General features: G+C 41.3%; 1 protein-coding gene across 16 annotated transcripts in view; it reads left to right on the top strand.

Annotated features, from left to right (window-relative positions):
* MAGI1 (membrane associated guanylate kinase, WW and PDZ domain containing 1) overlaps positions 1 to 23,458 on the top strand; it is a 632,114-nt gene that overhangs the window by 356,865 nt on the left and 251,791 nt on the right. For all 16 annotated transcript variants that reach the window (XM_081794968.1, XM_060633706.3, XM_081794967.1 and 13 more), the window contains exon 2: positions 20,797 to 20,913. In XM_081794968.1, coding sequence (XP_081651094.1) covers positions 20,797 to 20,913 — 117 coding nt within the window. The remainder of the gene's footprint in view (positions 1 to 20,796; positions 20,914 to 23,458) is intronic.

Here is a 23,458-nt window from a genome sequence, read left to right as displayed (position 1 = left end):
ACAAGTCCCCAAGGCCCTGTTTCTCTTTTTCTAGTCATTTTCTCTCTTCCTCAGGTTGCATAATTTTTAATGTTTTACCTTCAAGTTGATTGATTCTTTCCTCTGTCCACTCTTCATGATCCTATTCATTGATGGTAATTTATACCTCTAAAATTTTTAGTTGTTTTACCTTTATATCTTTTATTGTTTTGTTGAGACTTTATGGTTTTTCATTTGTCTCAAGTATGTTTATGATTGCTTTTTGAATGATTTTGATAATGAGTGCCTTTAAATCTTTGTCAGATAATTCTGAAATCTCTTTCATCTCAGTGCTGGTGTCTATTTATTATCTTTTTCATTCTTACTGAGATTTTTTTGGGTTCTCATCATGATGAGTGATTTTCAGCTAAAATCTGGACATTTGGGATATTTTGTTATCAGAATCAGAATTGTATTTAAACTTTAGCTTTCACATAGTTTGGTTTGACACTGCTTTGGCAGAGGAAGTAGGGGTGACACCTTGTGACTGCCAGTGCTGTGGAGAAGTCGAGGGTCTTCACTCTTCTTCCATTGACATTTGGGGAGTGGCTTTTTATTCCTGCTGTGTGGGACAGGAGTTGTGGCTTCCCATAGGCTCTCCACACATGTAGGAGGGAAGTAGTAGGAAGGAGAAAGGGTTTATTGTAGCCCCGTGGGATTGAAAATTCATTTCCCTACTCATTGTTATCTGGTATCATCCTGACATAGGGAGGGAAGATTGGGGTATACCACTGTAGACTAGAGAAGGTAGACATCTAGGCTTTCAACTTGGTCGTTTCTGGACTGGGTGTTAGTGAGACCATGGTTTTTTGTTGTTTTGTTTTCCTTTTGTGTTTGGCTGGGGTTTGGCAGTTATTGTCTAAAAGTTTTCTGTCTTGCTAGTCTACCTCTTTCCTGGTTCTTCAAGACTTTTTCTGTTTGTACCTATTATCACTTACTGGTTGTTGGCTTCTTCAGCTACGATTCTGGGATATGTGAGGCATAAAGAAAACCCATGGAACTCATGACCTTGCTGAGGTCTGTCCTGAGGTTCCTAGCTGGTCTGCCTTCCTGTGTTTACATTTCAGAGACTTTTTTTTTTTTTTTTTAATAGATGACATCCAAAGTCTGTTGTTGTACTTAGTGGGAGGAATAGGGAAACATACATCTGCCCCAACTTTCCAGAAGAAAAAGTGTTACCCCTTTACTTTTTATAGACAACAGGTGAGACACCAACTTAGCTCTGTGATCCAGAACATTTAATAATGAGAGCTGTTGAGTTGGCATAAGATGTTTGCCATCAGGATGGTTTTAAAGGAGAGAGTAATTACTAAGAAAACTGGTTATATGCCTTTACCCAGTTCTTTTCTTTCCAGCCCTTCCAGGGGACCCCGAACTGTGAAGTAACTAACGGATGGGCAAAGAGGGTAAGGAGCTGAGAAATGAATAACCTGCCCTACCATCTGGCCTGCTGTAGTTCAGAATGTCACATGGCACCACCAAATCAGTTGTTCTCTGTGTTTGCTTGAGGTGCCAAGTGCTATATTTAAGCCAAGAACGGATTTTGAAAATATTTTTCTGCTTCTGTTTTGTCAAACGTATTCCTTGGCATATTATCTCAGGGATTGTTCTGCTAAAGCTTAGCTGTGCCTTCTGTTTTTTCAAGCTGATTTGGCTTACACAATTCAAACATTAGACCCTCATTTTGGAACAGAAGGTCTTCTCTAGAGATAGCACAAAGTGGGTTTTAATTTCCAGGCAGGTAATACCTATCAAATGAGCGATGGAGCTTTTATTCATTATTGACTTCTTATATATGACTTCTTTTTAAGCCACTTTTTGCTCAAGCCTGTTTGACTACATTCTTCTCTTTCCAGAATCTTTCTAATTATGGGGAGAAAAGCACATGTTAAGCTAGTCGTCTTTTACCAAGAAAAAGGAAGGAAAGTGTAACTGCTTTACTTTCGTAATTTGATTTTGCTGGAACTTTTAAGATAACAGTGTGATTTCAGTATTTATAAATAAAACCTACATGTCAAGGTGGTGGATGGATGGGGTAGATGTTCAGTTAAGCCTCTATAGAAACACTTTATGGAATATTCTGGTATCTGAATGAAGGCAAGGTTTTCTGCCACCTTAAATATTTTTAGTTTGGTGGTGGAACATTTCTGAAGCTTTTTCACTTATTCCCTAGGAGTCTTTTGGAGAGAAGGCATGATCGTAGTACCTCCTATATCTTTGACCAGTGGCGGAATAATACCTCGTTAAATGAAATCAAATTGTTCCTGGGAGCACGGAAAAGCTTGATCAGGATGTGGGAGTGGCTGAAAGCAACCCTTGGTGCTGGTGCTTGAAGAAAGCTTTTAAGGAAACAAGCACATGGTTCAGTGTCAGTGTGGAAGCCATCAACAGAAGAATTACTCGATTCACGACAGTCACATTCATGTAGTGTTTAATTTGGGGGAGCCTTCTGTTTGTTCTTTCATCTTCTCTAGCTCTTTCTAAATGTGGCGTTCTATTCCACCTCAGGAGTCAGCCTGTGGCAATGTGAAAACATCAGTGTTTTTATTTCAGTGTGGGAAAGCCCTGCATTTGTGCTGTGACTCCGCCCTTTCTCACCTTGTTCTTTGTCCTCCCTTACAGCCAGGCGGAAACCTTCATGCCCCTAGCCCCTAGCCCACCATTTCTATTTGATGTATGTCCTTCAGACTAAACATAAGTCACTTAGGACTTCTCTCAAGAATTGGTGTGAAAGCAAGAAATGTGCTGAGCTGCAGTGAGAGACATCAAAGTACAGGTCGCCCAGAGTCCCCTGATCCTTTGAGATGAATCTTCTACCCAGCTAATTTGAGTTTGCTTGCCCAGTCAGAGCAGGCAGAAACCCAATTTAAATTCCCAGGGCTGTGACTTTAAGAGGGTGTTAGAGCTTTTTTTTTTAACCTCCTTTCCGCCTTGATGTTCTTCCCTCCCGCCCATCCCACCCTGCTGCTGGTTCACAGTCTTCCATTTCTACTTTGAATCTCAAGGCACTTCATCTTAGGAGATCCTCTAGGATGCTCTATAAACACAAGGTGATGCCTAGAGATGTTCTGCAATTAGTGAGTCCACTGAGAATTCAGGATCAGAGAAGTGGGTTAGGTTAGCACCCTGGCTACACATTGGGATCGCTAAGGGAGACAAAAAACAAACAGCAATGCCTAGCCCTTCCCATGGACGCTTATTTAAGTTGTCTGATGTGCGGGCCGAGGCCCCAGGATGATTTTAGATGTGCCACCAGATGATTCTGACATTCACCAAGGTTCAGGCCCTTCCTTTTGAGGAAATGTCCAGCTACCACTTAAATTCTGAGTAATCCTGAATTCTGGCTGGTTGCTTGATATTAAAGAACATTCAGTGACCCAAGGAGAGCACAGCTGTTCGCTTTTGCTGTTAAAGCCTTGTGAGGGAAGCCCAGTGAACTGAATTACTTCAGGCTCTCCCTGTAGCTGCCCGGTCACCATTACCTAATTTTAATATAGGGTCATTAAAAGGCAGGAATTCTCTGTTTTGGCTTGGCATCTCTCTAGGGTGTAGGTTAATTTTCTAAAAGGCATTGCAAAATTAAAGTCACTTTAATTTCTAAATTTCCCTTTCCTACGGACTGGTCTGAAATCAAGCCATGAAAAAGAGGGTGTCACAAGTTCCCAAAGCCCGAGGTGTTTGATAGGTTTCACTTTGTTCCTCGAACAAATGTTGCATCCTCTGCCATGTTTTGGTTGCTGTGGAGCTCAAGAATTGGCTTGCCTGGTAGTGGCAGTCAGTAATTGGGTTTATTGGCACATTTGGCATCTCTGTTACAGTTTTTAAAATGTTTATTTTAGAAGTGGCGTGAGCATCTCTGTGACACTGATAGAAGTCAGCTGCGAAAACCCCTATTGTGCAGTCAACTTTGAACTGTTTCAACTTTTGTAGCTGTGCGTCCACACAGTGGAGACAAAGAAGCCAGAATAGGTTTGTATGTCGCAGGGGCCTGTGAGAATTACTGCTGACTTGATTAGCCAGGAGGGTGTTAGGTCCCTGTTTCTGGGAGGCTCAGCCAAATCAATTTTGGAGGAAGACCCCCAAGGGAGAAGATGTTGCCTGATTAGGAAGGTGAGGCTAAGATAAGTATCAGATTTTTAGAATGGGAAAGATCTTTGGTTTTGGGGAATCCAGCCTCTGCATTTATGGATATGTGAACTAGGGCAATTGGTTAGAGACTTTAGCAACAGTCACAAAGCATCTGTCAGAATGCTATGTGCCCTTTTGGAGCTAGAAGAAGTAGATGGTGTATAATCAGGGTCCATCAGAGAAACAGAGCCAACAGGGTGTGTGTATGTGTGCGTGTAAAGAGAGATTAATTTATTCTAGGAAATTGGCTTATGCAGTTATGGTGGCTGGCAAGTTCCAAGGCCTGCCGTTGGCAAGCTAGAGACCCAGGAGGGCTGATGGTACAGTTCTAGTCACAGTCTGAAGGACTGACAACCAAGGGAACTGATGGTGTTTGGTTATAGTCCAGAGGCTAGACAGCTTCAGACCCGGGAAAAGTCAGTGTTTCCATTAGAGTCCAAAGCAAGAAAGAGCTGATGTTCTACCTCCTAGGCTCAGGCAGGAGAAATTCCCATTTACTTATGGAAGGATCAGCCTTTTTGTTTTATTCAGGCCTTCTACTGATTAGGTGAGGGCCACCCACACAGGGGAGAGCAGTCTGCTTTATCCACTGTATCAATTTAAATGTTAATCTCATCCAAAAGCATTTGCACAGAAACATGCAGAATACTATTTGATCAAATACTTGGGCACCCCGAGACCCAGTTGACAGATAAAATTAACTCTCACAAATGACTTTGCCGAACACAAATAGCACACAGATTTAGGTCTCAAATCCAGATCTCCTGACCCTTGCCCAGGGTTCTTCTACTTCGTTATGCAGTTTTCTGACTCATCTGTAACAAATGAATAACACAGAGGAGAAACTGCAGAAAAATTGATATATTAGACTCCATCAACAATCAAAACTTCCATTCATTAAAAGACATCATCAAGAAAGTGAATGGATATGTCACAGACCGGGAGAAGATATTCGCAACATGTTTTCATGACAAAAGACTGGTATCCAGGATGTATCAAGAAGTCTTACAAGTCAATGTCAAGAAGACAAACCTAGTTAAAAAAAAAATTGGCAAACAAGTTGAACAGAAACTTCACAAATGAATAGATGTGCCATTAACATCTGACATGATGATTAACATCGTTAGTTATCACAGTAATCCACCTTAAAGTAATGAATAAACAGTGTGCTGCTGTATAGGTGAAAAGCATATAAATAAATGGCAAAATAAAAAAAAAATGAACACTGGATTCCCTGACGTCTGGTACTGTGCACGGCTGCCATTCAAACCAACCTCGAATTCCTCGCTCTTTCCCCACACGCCTCTGGCCATACAGTGTGATCTGTACAGAAGTGGGAGCGTGCAGGCAATCTGGGGATAACACACAGGTTTTAATTAGTTTGCAGTCTAGCAAATATGGGAAGGCTGGCTTGTTTCACTTGTTTGTTGTATGCATGTAGTCGTAATTATGAATCCTAAAAAAAATTGCTCTCCTCGAGAACAAACACAATTCCATGCAAGGTGTTTTGGAAATATATTTCCTTCGAGTCAGATGCTGAGGGAGAGGGTGGCTAACGTTTACTGAGCATTATGTTGCATCTACTTGTGTGTTCCTCATGACAGCCCTGTTTGGGTAGGTACTGTCATCATCCCCACTTTCTTGATGAGGAAACTGAGACCCTGGATGATTAAGGGATTTGCCCAAGAACGAAGAGGTCACTAACGGCAAAGTCAGGATGGCAGCATCTGCCTGCCTGCTTCTGGTTTAGCTACTGCTTACGTTATTTTCATTCATGTTATCCTTCATCTGTTTTTAATGCATATTTATTTTTGAGAAAGAGAGAGTGAGCATGCGAGCAGGGGAGGGGCAGGGAGAGAGGGAAAGAGAATTCCGGGTGGACCCCGCACTGTCACCATGGAGCCTGACGCGGGGTTCAGACCCATGAGCTGTGAGATCACAACCTGAGCCGAAATCAAGAGTCACATGCTTAACCAGCTGAGCCCCTGGGTGACCCCTCGTCTCATAATTGAGTTCATCACTGCGTCCCCAAAGGTGCTAGTTGTATCACAACCCCTACTCTACCCTGAGACGGGCTCAGCTCTCATAGGAGACTCATGCTGAGGGAGGCGACAGCTAAGAAAGAAAAAGGAAAAAAAAAATCATTTCAAAGAATGATAATGCCTATGGACCCAATAAAGCAATGGGAGAGACATTGATGGAGGACCCCCTACGGAGACATTTGTCAGAGAAGACCTCTGCAGACCCCGCGTGATGATTAGCTCAAACGTTTGATTTCAGAACTGAGCTCTGCCGCCTCTCGATCAGCAGCCCTATTCTAGAAGACATGGAAGTTCCTGTAAGCCTGTGCATGTAGAGCATAGAATCTTAGCAGTTTGGAACCCTCCCCACCAGGGGCGCTTTTGCAATATTCTTTTCTAATATGCTCTTGGATCTCAGTGAAAAAAGATTCATCAGTTAAGCAACAACTTTTCCCTGACTGATACTCATTTAGCTATCTCCCTGTGGTAGGACTGTCCTACCCCGGTGGTTCAGTGACTGGGGAGACCTTCAGGTGGTCATCTGGGAGCTGCCGAGAACAGGGAGGCTGATGTCCGGGGAGGTATATACCGTCAACAACACCTTGTCTTGCCCAAGATGCCAGTGGTAGTCCTGTTGAGAACCGTTTGATGAATATTAAATAGTTTTAAGCTTGTGTGCTATATTGAAGTCTTAGGCGTTGAGTGGATGAGGTGTGGTTGGTTATGTCTTTTGTCTTTAGATTTCATTTAGGTCTTTCCCATTCTATGACAGTGGCCAAGACTTGGACCTGATCTAGTTTATGTCCTGTGCTTTCCCCCCCTGTTCTCTGGATATGTGAAATAGCAAGGCAAAAAATGGTTTATTGTTTTTCTTTCCTTGCAAATAAAATTGAAAAAGCTCTAAAACTGGCTTATTGGTCTCTTTCCTAATCAAGAAAAAATGGCTGTTCAGAGCAGTTTTAATGTGCAACCCGAGAGCCCCGTCAGAGGCTGGCAGATGTGATGGGGTTGCCTAACATAAATCACCTTCCATTGTTGAGGTGGGCATGTGGCCAGTTAGTGTCCTAATTATTGAATGGCTTTTTATAGCCCCATTATTTATAATCACTTTTCAATAACAGCCTAAAGACTACAGTGAGATGGAATGAAAATAGTCAAGTGTGAAAGTGATAATCGTTTATGGAATTATGGAGACTGAAAATGTCTGATGACCAGCCCATGAACTAGAACTCAATTCTAATATTAAAATAAATTTTGTAAAGTTTATCTCTTTATCCCGAGGAAGACAGAGACAGCATGAGTGGGAGAGAGGCAGAGAGAGGGAGACAGAGAATCTCAAGCAGGGGCCGTGCTGCCAGCACAGAGCCTGACACAGGGCTCGAACTCATGAAACTGAGATCATGGCCTGAACCAAAACCAAGAGTTGGACAGTTAACCGACTGAGCCACCCAGGTGCCCCCAAATATTTTTTAACAGCTACACTACATACCACATTCTGGAAGTGAGAGCTGTGGTTAACCCAGAGAGGGAAATCTCTGTAAGAATTCTTACCTTGGTGGATTTGCAACATATAAAATGGCCAAGAGCCCTGCACACAGCCACATGCACATAATAGGTACACTGTATCCATTTTTAACAAATGAATTCTATTTTGAAATATTTTAGATGCAAAATGTGCAGACAGTACAGAAGTTCCCGAATCTCATGGAATTTCCCCTAATACTAACATCTTGTATAATGGTTGTTCATTTGTCAAAAATAAGTTAAGATAGTACATTACTATTAACTCCAGTCTTTTAAAAAATTTCTTTTTAAAGTTTGTTTATTTGAGGAGAGAGAGAGAGCATGCACAGATGGAGGAGAGGCAGAGAGAAGGAGAGACAGAATCCCAAGCAGGCTCTGTGCCTTGAGTGCAAAGCCTAGTGCGGGGCTCGAACTCACAAAAGTGAGATCGTGATCTGAGGTGAGATCACGAGTTGGATGCTTAACCGACTGTCCCACCCAGGAGGCCCTCTTAACTAACCCCAGTCTTAACTCAGATTTCACTAGGGTTTTTTTCCCCCACTAGCATCCTTCATGTCCCTAAATCCATGCAGGATACGTTACATTTAGTTGCCACGTTTTAGACTCCTCTAATCTGTATCAGGTTCTTAATCTTCCCTTGTTTTTCCATGAGCTTGACAGTTTTGAAGAATGTCAGTCCGTAGTTCTAAGTTTCACTCTTTAGATGTGGATGAACACCTTGTTCGAAGTCCAACGGTGGAGACAGGAAAGCCAAGACTTTGGAACTAGAACATGTGGTTCTAATCCTGCACCGAGAGTCTTTCTTCATGTGGTTTAAAGTGGGAATGATACCACCTTTCTCACTGGGTTTTACAAGGACTGAATGAGATAATGTTCAGAAAAGTAATTTATGATAAAGCACAAAATTTGTAATCATCAAAGGGAAATCTGTGTTTATGACGTATGCATTTTTCTATTCTGTATATTTGTGTAAACTGGAGATTGATGCCAGTAACAGTTTATTTCAGGAGTCATTTGATAAATTTCTCTGAAAGCTATCCAGGTCTTTAAATACGTAAAATTTTTCTACTTTATAGAGGATGTGGGAATGGATATTTCTCACCTGTTGAATATTGTTGTCAAAGCCCATCAGTGTGGACCCACACCTCACCTTCCTACTCCTTTTCTAAGGGAATGGTTTACACACCAGGTGCTACTTGCACACATCCCGATGCATGAACCCCCACACCTCTGGCAGTTTTCAGAAAGTGTAACATAAACGTTTTCTGAGAGAGACGTAACCCTCTTCAACAGGGAGTGGCCAGCTCCAGCTTATGGGCCCAATCTAGCCTGCTGCTTGTTTTTGTAATGAAGTTTTTATTTAGAACACAGCTATGCACTCATTTACTTATTGTCTAGTGTTGGTTTTCTTCTTTAAAAAAAAAAAAAAAAGCAGAGTGGTTGGAGCCTAGGCCTTTCATCCTGTAAAGGATAAAGTATGTACTATGGGACCTTACAGATAAATTTTGCCTACATCTACTCTAGAATCCTCCTCGTGCCTGAGATGTTTTCTTTTCCATTCTCACCTGCTTGGACCATATACTTGTGATTCTGTCTTTGGTCCCCAGCTTTGAAAAATCTTTTAAAGAGAGGTACTGTGCAAAGAATACTCACGGAGATGCTTTGCTTGTGGGCAAGGGTCTCAGCTTTTTCAGGCCCATGAAATGATGGGATGTTGCTCGTGGCCTCTGTTCTATGATCCAGCAGAAGCTGGTGTGGCATGTTCAATTGTAACCCTGTATAGTGAGATTTCTCACTATATAGGTCAGAGCCCCTGGATCTCTGGCCCCAACCTACTGTGTGAATGATATCAGACTATATTAGAATATAGTTTGTGACCCATTTTATCCATTCCTGGCTGAAACTGAACTGGGGTAAGGCTCGCAGGGGTCAGAGAACAGCTGTGTTAATTACTATGGAAGTTCTGGGCTGTGAGATGCCTATGGGATCTCCGTTTGCATTTGCATAGAAGCATTTAAAATACCTTCCTTATCAACAGTGTCCTGAAAGCCAAGGGGACAGGTGCTGGTTCGTGGGAAGGAACTTCACTTGGGCTCCTTGGCTGAATGTTCTTTGGAAGTCATCGCTGTTGACATGTCACTTTCTTGTAGACTATGTTGAACATCGAGAGGGTATTGGGGCAACTGTACTATGACTGTTTAGAGGGAAGTCAGTCTTCAGTTTTTATGTTGAGATTCACATAAAATGTTTTCTAGTGGCATGGTGAATGTAACTGCTTCAGAAAAACCATTCTTTTCTTTTACTCTTTCTTGTTTTGGAAAATATCAAACCCATAAACCGCATAACATAGTGAATCCACAGCGTGGTATATGCCATGATTGACTCTAACTGATCAGCTGTTAACATCTTGCATTCTGATTTCATCTGTCTAGATTTACATATATTTCCTTTTTGCCTAATTACCTGGGTGATGGGGCAGCCCGTTAACCTCAGTTTTTTTGTTCTGTAAAATGGGACTGGAAATAGAACCAACCTCACTGATGTGAGGTGAGGATTGCAAAGTTAGGACTCAGCACTGTGCCTGCCTGTTAAAAGTGCTCAGTAAATGCTCACTGGCATCACTCCAGTCCAGCAGGTCACCGAGCAGAGGTCCGTTAGATCCCAGTGCAGTGTCTTCTTAAGAATTTAGTGTCTTCTTGAAGGGCACACACATGTCTACAGATTGCACTTAAGGACCTGAGTGTAGAGACCTCTGACTTCAGCCATGTTGTTGATTATTGCTGGTCATAAACTCACATCACATACGTTACTTTGCCTACAGAGCAACATTGTCTTTTGCCTTTCCCTTTTGTAAATCTTTCATTTTTTTTTTTTTTCTGAACAGATGTTATTTGACTATACCAGTTTAACTGAAATAAATACAAGAAGCACAAAAGGCTGGGAATAATGGAAAAATAGAGATGATGGAATTTAAACCGTGCCTTTCTTTCCATGCTTAATTCAGGTTTCTTCTCGCTGTGGGATGAAATTTGGTATGAAAAGATTCACCAGGAGAAAAAGAAGAGAGGAGACAGGCAGGAAATAATAATAATGTGGATGTCCTGAAGTGCTAGCAAAATGTTTTGTGCTCGTCCATGTGGGGAGTTACATGTAAATAGTAGTTTCTAGAGCTTCATCAGCAGACATAAATCTTTCCCGCAGTCTCTTTTTTTCTTTTCTTTTCTTTTCTTTTTTTTTTAATTTTTTTTTTAACGTTTATTCATTTTAGAGACAGAGAAAGACAGAGCATGAATGGGGGAAGGTCAGAGAGAGAGGGAGACACAGAATCTGAAACAGGCTCCAGGCTCTGAGCTGTCAGCACAGAGCCCGATGCGGGGCTCGAACTCACGGACCACGAGATCATGACCTGAGCCGAAGTCGGTCGCCCAACCGACTGAGCCACCCAGGCACCCCACTTTTTTTTTTAAGTTCTACAGAAACGTGACTGAAAGAACAACTGTCTTTGTGCCACTTAGGGGAATGGATTCAATCTCTGCATGTCTGATGATGCCCCACCTGCCTGGTGTCATTTGCACTGTGCTTGTTATTATAAGGTGTTATTATTAGCCCAGGAGGACTGGCACCTCTTGAGGTGTGCAGAGAGATGGGGACCACTGGTGACAGATAAGGAAATGGGTTTGTTTTCTGAGCCTAGCTCCCCACATTTTGTGAGGAGGACTTTGCTTTGGCATAGTGATCATTGGTCACAAATATCAGCGTGTCTTAGAACCACCTGGACGGTCTGTTAAAACATAGACTGCTGAACTGGACCGGCAGAGTTTCTAATGCAGTAAGTTTTGGGTGAAGCCTGGTAATTTGCAACTCAGCAGGTTTCTGGGTAATGCTGCTAAGACTAGCCTTGGAGACGCTGAATACCCTGTACCCTAAGAACGCTCAAAGGAGAATTGCTCACCTGGAGATTCGGAGCCAGCATCTACAGTGACGACTTAGCAGGCTCTGGTCAGTGGACTAAGTCTGCTGCCCTTTTTTGTAAATAAAGTTTTATTGGGAAAAAAACCTTGGTTACATATAATCTGTGGCTGCTTTTGTACTATAAAGGCAAACTTTAGTAGTTGGACAGGGTCCGGATGGGCTCCCAAAGGCGGAGAATGTGTACTGCCTGACCCTTGGCACTCTGTAGAAAAATTTTGCTGACCCCTGATTGTGACCAATGCTTACATGCCATCTGGGGGAGGCAGGCTTGGAAGCAAATCTGTCAGAACTGGCATACTGAGTGTTCTCAATCTCTGTGTGTTTAAAAGCAAAGGGTTTTGTTTGTTTCTTCATTTTACTTAAATACATAATGATAATGGAATTCACCCATTATTTCGCCACAGGCCGTTCTCCACAAAAATTTTCTCGTTGCAACCAACAGTTTCTCAAATTGAAGAGAAACGTATTTTAACTGTCCGCGTTGCTTGTATAATATAGTGTTGGCATCTGTTTGAATTATTGATGGAAAACTTTTAAAAACGCGTACTTAGGGATGCCGGGCCGGGCATGCAGCTCTTGATCTCAGGGTCATGAGTTCCAGCCCCATGGAGGGCATAGAGATTACTTTAAAAAAAAAAAAAAAGCATACTTAAAAAGGGAAAAACAATCCTCATTTTGGCACTGTAATTAGATTAGTGATATTGTACTTCTTCTAGAGTTGAGTGGAAACCTTTCTGGAAAGCAGTTTGTCAGTATGTATGAAGAATCTTTAACGATTGTGCTCATTGTTCTAGTAATTCCACTTCTAGAGGATTTTAGCAAACATACATACTCAAGAGTTTTCATTGCAACATTGTTTATGATCATTTAAAAATAATTTTTTGTTTATGTTGAGAGAGTCACAGCATGAGTGGGGGAGGGGCAGATAGAGAGAGAAAGACAGAGAGAGAGAGAAAAAGAAAGAATCCCAAGCAGGCTCCGTGATGTCAGCACAGAGCCTCGCACAGGGCTTGAACCCCCAAAACCATGAGATCATGACCTGAGCTGAAACCAAGAATTAGAGGCTTAACCCACTGAGCCATCCAGGTACCCCTATGACCTGGATCATTTTTTTCAGAGGAAAGACATCTAAATGTCTGATAACATGAAACTGATAATATGATGATGCATCCACATAGCTACTTTGGAGGCATTTAGAATCAAGGTGAATAAAGGGAAGCTGATACAGTCTTTTGGGAGAGAATTTGTATCATTTTATGCTTTTTGTCCCACTATTTCCACTCCAAGGATTGTGAGAAGATAATCAGAAATACAGTTAGGTTTGAGGTGCCTGTGTGGCTCAGTCACTTAAGCATCCAACTCTTGATGTTGGCTCAGGTCATGATTTCATGGTTCATGGGATCAAGCTCCTAGTGGGGCTCTGCACTCACAGCATGGAGCCTGCCTGGGATTCTCTACCCCACTCTCTGCCCCTCCTCTTCTTGCTCTTTCTTTTTCTATTTCTCTCTCTCAGAATTAACAAATAAACTTAAAAAAAAAAAAAAAAAGAAATACAGCTAGGTTTTATCCAAGGAGGATAATCACAGTAGAACTCATTCATATGCTTACTGATGGGTAATAGTTAAATAGGTTGTGATGGAATGAGACATGACATATATGTGCTATTAAAACTAAATTTTCGAGCACTGCTAGAGTATTGGAAATGCGTATGAATTATTTGTTAGATCATGTGGATGTAAATCCTCATGCCGGGCATGATCCTCCCTATCCCCTATTTAATAGGTATCTAATGGAACTCCTGTGTTCTCCTCCCCTGTGGGCATCAGCACTTAAGCCCAGACGTGGGAATCACTTTTGACTCCTGTCTTGCATTTGGCATCTTCCTCCATCACGCGGGCACACCCTGTTGCTTCTAGCTTTAAGTTACATCTTCTCTCTGCGCTCCTGCCCTTCTGCTTTTCATCCGTTTCCTTATTCCAGGCCACTTCCGGTCTTGTGTGATCAGCCACACTGGCCGCACGCTGTCACCTCCCTCTACTCTTTTTAAAAAAAGAATTTTTTTTTAATGTTTTATTTATTTTTGAAACAGAGAGAGAGCATGAGCAGGGGAGGGGCAGAGAGAGAGGGAGACACAGAATCTGAAGCAGGCTCCGGGCTCTGAGCTGTCTGCACAGAGCCCGACGCTGGGCTCGAACTCATGAACCGTGAGATCATGACCTGAGCCGAAGTCGGGCGCTCAACTGACTGAGCCACCCAGGCGCCCCCACCTCCCTCTACTCTTGACCCACTGCACAGCTGCGGGAGGAATCTCAACACGGAGATGAGGCCTTCCTTATGTCCCTGACTGCCCTCCCTTCACTGCATTCCTACGGAGCTTAGAGTAAAATGCAAACTCCTTATCTTGGCCTGCAAGGCACAGCATGATCCGCCCCAGCTTCTCTGTTCCACCTCTGCGTGTGCTGCCCCTGTCCGAGCTCCACGCTTTTTCTCTAACAACGCCAGCCTCCTTTCTATTTCCGTTCATTTGCACATGCGGCATTCTCTGTCTAGAATGCTGTTTTCCCCACACTTGGCAGAGTTAACTTGGTTCTTGTCTCGTTTGCTTTCTCATCTTAACAATGACCTCTGCTCAGAGGCCAGCCCGGTTCATGTTTGCTAAAACTTGTGTGTTAGTTCCTGTTCAGGAGTTCTGTGTTGTCGTGATGTGTCCCCAGGGCCCACCGATTGCCTGGCTGTCGGGACTTAATAAATATCTGGTTGAATGAGTGAATGAATCCCCCATGTGTGTGAGGGTACAGTAAGGGTATCTGTCTGTATGCGTAGGTAGGCGTACACGGGGCATTCAGTACCAACACGTTAATGGTGATTCACATGAGGTTACAGTTGATCTTTAACCTTCATTGTTGTACTTTTGTGTATTTTTCAAATCTTGGAATTCATATAGGTTACCTTTTTATTGTGGTAAAATATGTATCACAGAAGATCATGTTAAGTATTTTCAGGGTACAGTTCAGTGGTACCTTCACACTGTTGTGCAGCCATCCGTTCAGTCGGTCCATCCAATTAGTAGTAAATCCTAACTCCCCACTATTTTTTGGGACTTTTACAGTCAGAAAAATGTCAGGAAAAATGTGTTAGAAAGAAACAAATGGCAAAATCTTTTAAAGACAAAACTCGCTAATTGTATTTCAGGTTGTAAGTTTTAGTGACGATAAAACTAGCTAATTTGTATTTCGATTTATAATTTTGCACTTAAAAAAAAAACCCTATCCTTTACAAATGTAAACTGCTGAACTGACACAGATTTTTTTTCGCTGTAATAGCTCCCTGCACTCCAAACCATTTGTGTTGCCTTAATAAATACATCTTTCCTACAACTACAATCATTCCGTGAAGAAATTGTGTGCTAATGGTAAATCACTTGGAAGTGTGATTAGTTTAGTATCCTTATGCACGTTTTCCTTAGCATTGAAAATTTGAAATATATTAAAGTCTAAATTCTAGTTGTAAGGAAACACTATTCTTTGACCTTCTATGTTCTGGAGCTTATACGACACAGAGAGAGTTATGTTTTGTCTCCTTGGTTAGAAATGGATGAATCGAGAAGACTCAAAAGTAATATCTCTGGAAACCTAGTTTCTGGGCCGTCAAGTTTATTTCTATTGACTAGTGTTCTCCCTTAGGATCTATACTTTAGGAGATAGAGTTCAGACCAAGCAGAGTCCCCTCATAATCCATCACTTTGAAAATGATGCTTCTAGTTGAGATGGCAGAAAACTGTGTAGCATGTAGAGGAAACGTTTGGAGGAACTACACAATGATGTTAAGGAATCATTTCATGTTTAAATAGTAACAAGCAAAATTTGTGACTTAAGTAACTGATAAAGGAATCATATGCAGAGTATATAAAGAACATCTTATCAAAAATAACAAGACAGCCTATTAGGAAAATGCACAAGGAATATGAACAAGCAAGTTACCGAAGAGGAAGCATAAAAGACAAAAAATATATATATGAGATATATATTCTATCATATACATATACACACACACATATATGTATATGTATATGTATGTGTCATATATATGTATATAATTTATATATATCACTACATATATGTATATATGATAGAATGTACAAGTCACCAGAAATGTAGTCATCCCCTTATCTGTGGGGGAGATGTTCCAAGACACCTAGTGATGCCTGGAACTATTGATAGTACTGAACCCTGTGTATACTATGTTTTTTCCTGCACATACACATATTTGAAAAGAAAAATATTACAGTGACATTTATTATTGCATTGTTGCATTGGCAACAACATTGGAAATAGCCTAATTTTTTATGAAGGACAAATACATTGTATATTTTTTAAATGGAATATTACACAACATTTAAAGTAATTAGCAAAAGTTACGTGAATTGACATGGTTAAATTTCTCTAAACCAGTGTGAATTTAAAAAAAGCAGAGATACATTGTTTTAAATTTAAAAGATACACGATTTCAGATACATTGGTATGAAATGTAAAGTAATGGCAAATCCAGGACAGAGAATAAGCTTCATTTTTGTCACTGAAATTATACAATTGTCTTAAAATCAGCTCTGAATCCTTTTCTTGGAAAAAGTTGCCTGTATTTCTGACCTCTGTTCTCTTTTCCACTTGCAAAACAAATCTTGAATTTCGAAGAAAGTGAAGATGCTCTGACTCTCTCTGTCTCTCTCTCTCTAGCAATTTATTATTTCATTGGCTCACTGCCTTGACAATTAGGAGAAGATTTATAGACATATCCCCTGAATAATTGGCAATTAATTTGAGATTAGATGCCAAAAAGTACAGTATTCTTAATATAATGGGAAGGTTGAGGCTTTTCGCTTACAAATGTCACGGAACACAGAGTAAATGTTAACCGGCAGCATAGTTAACCCTGCCCTTTTGCACATCTGCAGTAAAGCGGAGTTTTAGTTCGATGATCGCAAACTTTAGCTAGCTTGGCTAGTTTTAATGTAAATCTCAAGTGTAGACCAAGAGTGTCTGTGGCTTAAGAATGAATGCCTTCCCATCTATAAGCCCATGTTTTATCTTGATAGGTAACCTGCATATGATCCATAAGGTGTGTGTACCTGGGTTCTGTATAGGAGAAACAGATACTGTATCCCGAATCTTCTTTAGGACTTTGCTTTTGACTCAAGCAGTAATTTGGATCCCATAATATCTTTTCTACTCATGGCTCAGTGTCTTTCTACCGCCTGCAACTGTGGTCTCCTATAGAGAATATAAATATAAAATATAAACTCTTAAACAACGCAGATTTGGCTGGTAAACATTGGTATCCTTTTGGTCGAACTCCAGACTACCTTCTACCTAGAGATAGAGTTGGCCGATGTGACTCCTAAATATCAGTGATTTACCAGTTGGTTTCATTTAAACTCCAGCACAGCACCAACAATGTATTAAGTATGCACTAAATACTAACCCATTTACATATGGCCGGACAATTTTAGCACCAGTAGAGTTTTATTCCCTTCCAGAAACTCTAGAAATATCCTTTAGTCTGAATTTCCCTGTGCCTGTATTTTGTTCATAGCTATTTCTAAGTAATGGAATGGGCTTTATGCTTATGGGCATTTTGAAAAAGAGTAACAGCCCATCTTTGAACAGGTCTCAGCTCTTCCCCCTCCCTTGCCTCAGTGATTGTCCACTCTACATTATCATGGCACCTTCTCTTTGCCAAGCAGTGTTGGCATCTCATTTAATCCTTATACCAATTTCATGACAGGGCTTCTGTTTTATCAGAGCTCTGTTTCACAGATAAAGTTCAGAGGTGAAACAGTGTGCTTGGGTTCACCAGCTAGTAAACAGTGGAGCCGGGATTTAAACCCAAGCCTTTCTGTCTTAACTATCAAGATTTAATGTGTTTTCCTTTCACTTCATCTCTCTGCTGCGAAATTGAGAATTAAGCATTTAGAATAGCCTATCACATAGTCATTGGGTAATCATGTTTATTTTTTAAACTTTTGAAATCAATTTTGTAATAGTGTCACATACATACTATAAATTGTATCCAGCATACACACACACACACACAGACACACACACACACACACACACAGAGTTCCTTAAGTTTCGATAAATATATAAACCCATATTATCACTGCCACGATCAAGATTTTCTGCACTGGCATCTACTTCAAACACTTCCTTGTGCTCCCCCCTTCAAAAACTTTTCATCTTGGGGCACCTGGGTGGCTCTGTTGGTTAAGTGTCCGACTCCTGATTTGTGCTCAGGTCATGATCTCATGGTTTGTGAGTTCGAGCCCCATGTTGGGTTCTGTGCTGACAGTGCTGAGGCTTCTTGGGATTCTCTCTCCCTCTCTGTCTTCCCTCCCCAATTCACACACTCTCTATCTCTCAAAATAAATGAATAAACTTAACAAAAAATTTTAAAAATCTTTTTGTCTTAATGTCATTCTAGACTCTCAGGAAATTGTAAACAGTACTACAGAGATCCCCTGTACCCTGCATCCAGGTTCCCCCCAAGGAGAACTGGTTACATAAGTATAGTACAATTGCAAAGCCAAGAAACTGACATGGGACACTACATAGATCTTACTCCCTTGTCCCCCTTTGCAGTCAGCCTCTGCCTACCCTCAGCCCCAGGTAACCACTCAACTGCTTTTTGTCACTAAAGTTTAGATTATTCTAAGACTTTATATGTAAGTGGAATCGTATACAATATTGCCTTTTGTGTCTAGCTGCCTTTGCTCAGCATTATGTGTTTTCGGTGTGTGAATGGTACTCTACGTGTTAGTGGTCTCTTCCCGTTAACTGTTGTGTAGCACCCTATTTGAATAGAGGGCAGCTTGCTTATCCTTTCCCCTGTTGATGGATATTTTGGTTGTTTCCAGTTTCGGACTATTACATAGTGATGAAAGTTGTTGTGGAGATTCATCCGGAAGTCGTATGTGTGGGGGAGTGTGCTTGTTTTCATTTCTCTTGCATAAATGCGAGTGAAAGTGCTGGGTCGGTCGGTTAGTGAAGGTTTAGCTTTATAAGATTCTTTTCCCAAGAGAATGAACCATTTTCTGTGCCCACCGACAGTGACCACAAGTTCCTCTTCTCCAGTCTTGATAACACTTGATACTGACTTTTAAATTTTTGCCATTCTGTGGGCGCCTGGGTAGCTTAGTCACTTGAGACCTGACTTTGGCTCAGGTCATGGTTCCTTGGTTCGAGCCCCATGTCAGGCTCTGTGCTGACAGCTCAGATTCTGGAGGCTGCTTCAGATATTGTGTCTCCCTCTGTCTCTGCCCCTCCCCTGCTCCTACTCTATCTCTGTCTGTCTGTCTCAAAAGTAAACATTAAAAAAAATTAAAAAATTAAAAAAATAAATTTTCCCATTCTCGTAGGTATGTAGTGGAATTTCACTGTGGTTTTGATTTGCCTTTTCCTGATAATGATATTAAATATCTTTTCATGTGGTTAGATGGCTAGTCATATATATTCCTCTGTAAATTGTTCAAACCTTATGACCATTTTGGGGGGCGGGATGGGGAGTGGATAGGTGGATGTGTGTCCTTTTTATTCAGCAAATATTTGATGAGTTATTGAATATTTATTAAATGACCCAGGATTGACTCGAATATATCTATTTTGATTTTGGCCACTTGAAACCTTAGGTATAATACATCTCAAATAAAATAGTTCAAATTAGGTTTTGTTAGTCTATAAAACAATCATCTGTAATAAGGGATCTGTTGACCATGATACTAAAATAAAGATCAGTCGTTTCCTGTCTAGGTAGGACGTAACATCATCTTAACTATCTATGTCATCCTCATGATACACATTTTTGACCATGGGGAAGTTACCATCTGAAGACATGAATTTTGTAGTTCACATAGATACTGCATTGCTATTTTGTTTCTCTAAGGCTGGAAATGTTCTTACCTAATTTTTATCTTGTCTAAAAATGGAAAGACGATTTTAGCCTGGTTATTTTTAGCTGTCACTGAACTAGTCTTTCTCCATTAAGCATAAATATTAGCTAACTTGATCTACAAGCCTTCTGTTGGTCCTGTAGAGTATAATTTGTGTCTATAATTTAAAAAGAACATTTGGTTACCTTTTTTGTTTCTATGACATATTTTTATAGCCGTAATTTAGCTATTGTTTTATTTTGTTAATGTAGAGAATTACAAAGAAATACACAGGCTCACTCACGTAGCTATTGCTTATACAACAATAGTGAAAAAGCACTCTGTGTCTAGTGTTTGTACAATCAATGCAGGATAATAAGGTCTGTATATCTCTGTCTATAGACTAACGAGTGACATCTGTATATCTGTCTATACAATGAAGACATCTTCTCCCTTACTTCCCAAGCTCATGTCCTTCTACCTAAAGGAAACTGTTGTTAAAAACTTTGTGATGATGGCTCACATCAATATAGAGTGCCTCCTTTTCTTTGTTCCTTTTTACACAAAAGGGGTCAGACAGTATGCACCACTCCACATATTTTCCTTTGACACTAACACTAAGCAGATATAACTTTCTTGGAGTAGTTACCATATGAATCAACTATGCTTTACTTAGTTGATCCCTGGTGGTTTTTTTCAGATCTTCTGCTTTTATTTTCATTTTTTTTGCTATTATAAAAATACTGCAATAAGCAATACTGGAGATGTTGCAGACTTTTGCAAGTATATTCATAGGGTCAATTTCTACCAGTTGGAGCCGTGGTCAAAGAACATTGTATAATTTGTCAGCTGTTGCTCCATTGTTCTCTTTAAGTTCTCAGCCATTTGCCATCTCTTTAATAGTGTCTTCAAGGGTCTCTGGCACATATTTTAAATGTAATAGCCTAGTTTAAATTCTTTGTTATTTGAGCCTTCTAGTATTGTGTGAAATGATCCCCCCAAATTAATGCTCTTTCAATGCTGTTTTATGTTTATTGCATTCTTGCTTGCTTTTCTCTTGCAGAGGGAATCCTGAAGTAGGTCCTCCTAATGACCGAGAGTGGCTGGGTAGAATGGCTTCTGGTGGCATTTCTGCACCCAGCTGTCAACCTGCTTCATCTCTGGGAAGCCCCATGGTTGATGTGTTTTGTCTATTTTATATATTTCTCACAGGAGGAAAACTGAACAAGGACCTGCGACATTTTCTCAATCAGCGCTTCCAGAAAGGCTCTCCTGATCATGAGCTCCAGCAGACCATAAGGGATAACCTTTACCGCCATGCTGTGCCTTGTAAGTAGCCCTTTTGGGGCATCTGACTGCTGGGTGTATGTGTGTGTGGAAAGCTAGTGGAGACAGAAGAGTTCACCAGTTGGTTCTGGAACACTGGGCGGCTTGCTCACTTAGTGACTCCCTAAGTCCAGGGCATCCTAAGTGACCCTGCGACATACAGCACAGCACAAGGTGAATTCCTTGGCCTTCAGGTTCTTGCCCTCCTGCTCTCTTGCTTATATGTCAAGTAAATTAGTTATCCTTTGTAGGGGCCTGTTTTCACATCAGTGGAAACGACATCTGAGTCATACGAATTCCATAAGACTGTAATGAGGAGTACCTGGGATGAAGGGTTTTGCAAAGTCCTGGCATGGCGTAAGTCTCCATGAATGCTAATCATCATTGTTATTACTGTGGTGGACCAGGCCAGAGGCCTTCAGATTGATCTCTGTGGAGATCAGGGAGCCCTCGTGGCCCCTCAGCAGAGAGAATGCCTCAGTGGACTCTCTCTGCTTCCCCAACATGACCAGATTCATTGATCTCGATTTCACGCATAATTGCATTTGAAGGAATGGCTTCCACCAGTTAAAAACTCCAGTCCCCTCAACCCATTAGATTAGACCAAATCTGAGAAAGCAAGACAGAGAGCATAGGGACTATGAAAGCGAGGTTTTGTTTTGAGGGAAGGAAGGAAGAAAAGGCAGGAGAAGAAGGAGAGAGGGAGGGAGGAAGTCAGTCCATGGGGCAGATGCTTGGGCACCTGAGTTGTAGTGAAGTATTACCGTGTACTACCCACCTGCATTCCTATATAGCTAATCATGAGGTGGCAATCCTGGGGACACTTAGAATTGCATGATTTTATTTAAAATTGAGAAGAAAGAATGATTTTGGCTTTAGTACTTGGAGTTATTCCCTTCTGTTATTGCCAAGTCCTTCAAAGCTTGAAATTTTTTTTTTTTTTTTTTTTTTTTTAAATACCATTTTTTAGGGGCACTTAGGCAGCTCAGTCAGTTGAGCGTCCAACTTCGGCTCAGATCGTGATCTCATGGTTTGTGAGTTCGAGCCCCATGTCAGGCTCTGTGCTGGCAGCTCAGAGCCTGGAGCCTGCTTCAGTTTCTGTCTCCGGTTCTCTCTGTCCCTCCCCCGCTTGTGCTCTGTCTCTCTGTCTCTAAAATAAATAAACATTAAAAAATAGAAAGGAAATATTATGTTTTAACCAGCAAAAAAATGAGGAATAATTTGAAATTGAGGGTACCCAGCTTACTGCTGTGATTTGTTTGCTATAATGGTTTTCTTTAAGAAAAAAAAAATAGCAGTTTGCAAGTCGTGCCAGAGTGCTAATGTTTCCCGATACCACTGCAAAATGGTAAACAGAACTAATGTGAGGCACCATAGACCCGCAGGGACATAGGTTATAAGTCTACACTGGGACCTTTAAAGATCAGGTTCTAGAACAGCCCTCCCTGCTCCTCATTTTACTTATTAATAAAACCAAGGCTCCGCAGGGAAAAGAGGTTGAGTGCAAGGAACTTGGGTCAGTGCCCCAAGGTTGTCTCTTTCTGCTGAGTAGCAGAGTTGCCTTGACAGAGAAACTGTTGTGATAATGTGTTAATGTGAGTATCTGGGCCTCCGTTCTTTTAGTCTTTCAGCGTTGGAATGGAATGCTATAATCTTGTATCCTACCAACAATTTTTTACACTTGGATTAATAATAATTTCTAATGTTAATTGTATGGGTTATAAAGGGATCATAAATTGTTTTATGGCTCAAGAAACCAAGGCACTAAGGTAAGCCAATAAAAACAAGGCTAAAGGCAGGGGTCGGGGGGACCTGGGTGGCTCCATCGGTTGAGTGCCCGACTTTGGTTCAGGTTATGGTCTCATGGTTCGTGAGTTCAAGCCCCACGTCTGGCTTTGTGCTCACAGCTCAGAGCCTGGAGTCTGCTGCAGATTCTGAGTCTCCCCCTCTCTCTCTGCCCCTTGCCTCCTCATACTCTGTCTCTCTCTGTCTCTGTCTCTGTCTCTCTCTCAAAAATAAATAAACATTAAAAAAATTAAAAACAAACAAGGCTAAAGGTGATCAGAACTTCTGGTCTCTTGAGTCCACCAGTCCAAAGTCCTGACTTTGATATGGTAACTAGTATTAACCCTCAAATAACTCTTGGAGGTTGGGATTTTTTTTTTAAATTTTGTAATGTTTATTTATTTTTGAGAGAGAGACAGAGCATGAGCGGGAGAGGGAGGCAGAGAGAGGGAGACACAGAATCTGAAGCAGGCTCCAGGTCCCGAGCTGTCAGCACAGAGCCCGACGCGGGGCTCGAACTCACGGACCGCGAGATCATGACCTGAGCCGAAGTCCGGTGCTTGACCAACTGACCCACCCAGGGGCCCCTGGAGGTTGGGATTTTTAATTCTCAGCTTACAGATGAGGAAACAGAGGCGTGGGGAGATCAAGTCACTGCTAAGTGTCCAATTGGGGTCTTTTCGACTCTCCCCACCCGGGGCTATTTCTGTAGCTGTGTCATAGCTGCCTCTGAAATTCTAGGACAGCAGGTTGAATGCCGTTT

The sequence above is a fragment of the Panthera onca genome, chromosome A2 (genome assembly GCF_046562875.1).
Source record: "Panthera onca isolate mPanOnc1 chromosome A2, mPanOnc1 haplotype 2, whole genome shotgun sequence".
NCBI lineage: Eukaryota > Metazoa > Chordata > Mammalia > Carnivora > Felidae > Panthera > Panthera onca.
Note: the sequence above shows the minus strand (reverse complement) of the source record. Positions and strands in the feature narration are given on the sequence as shown.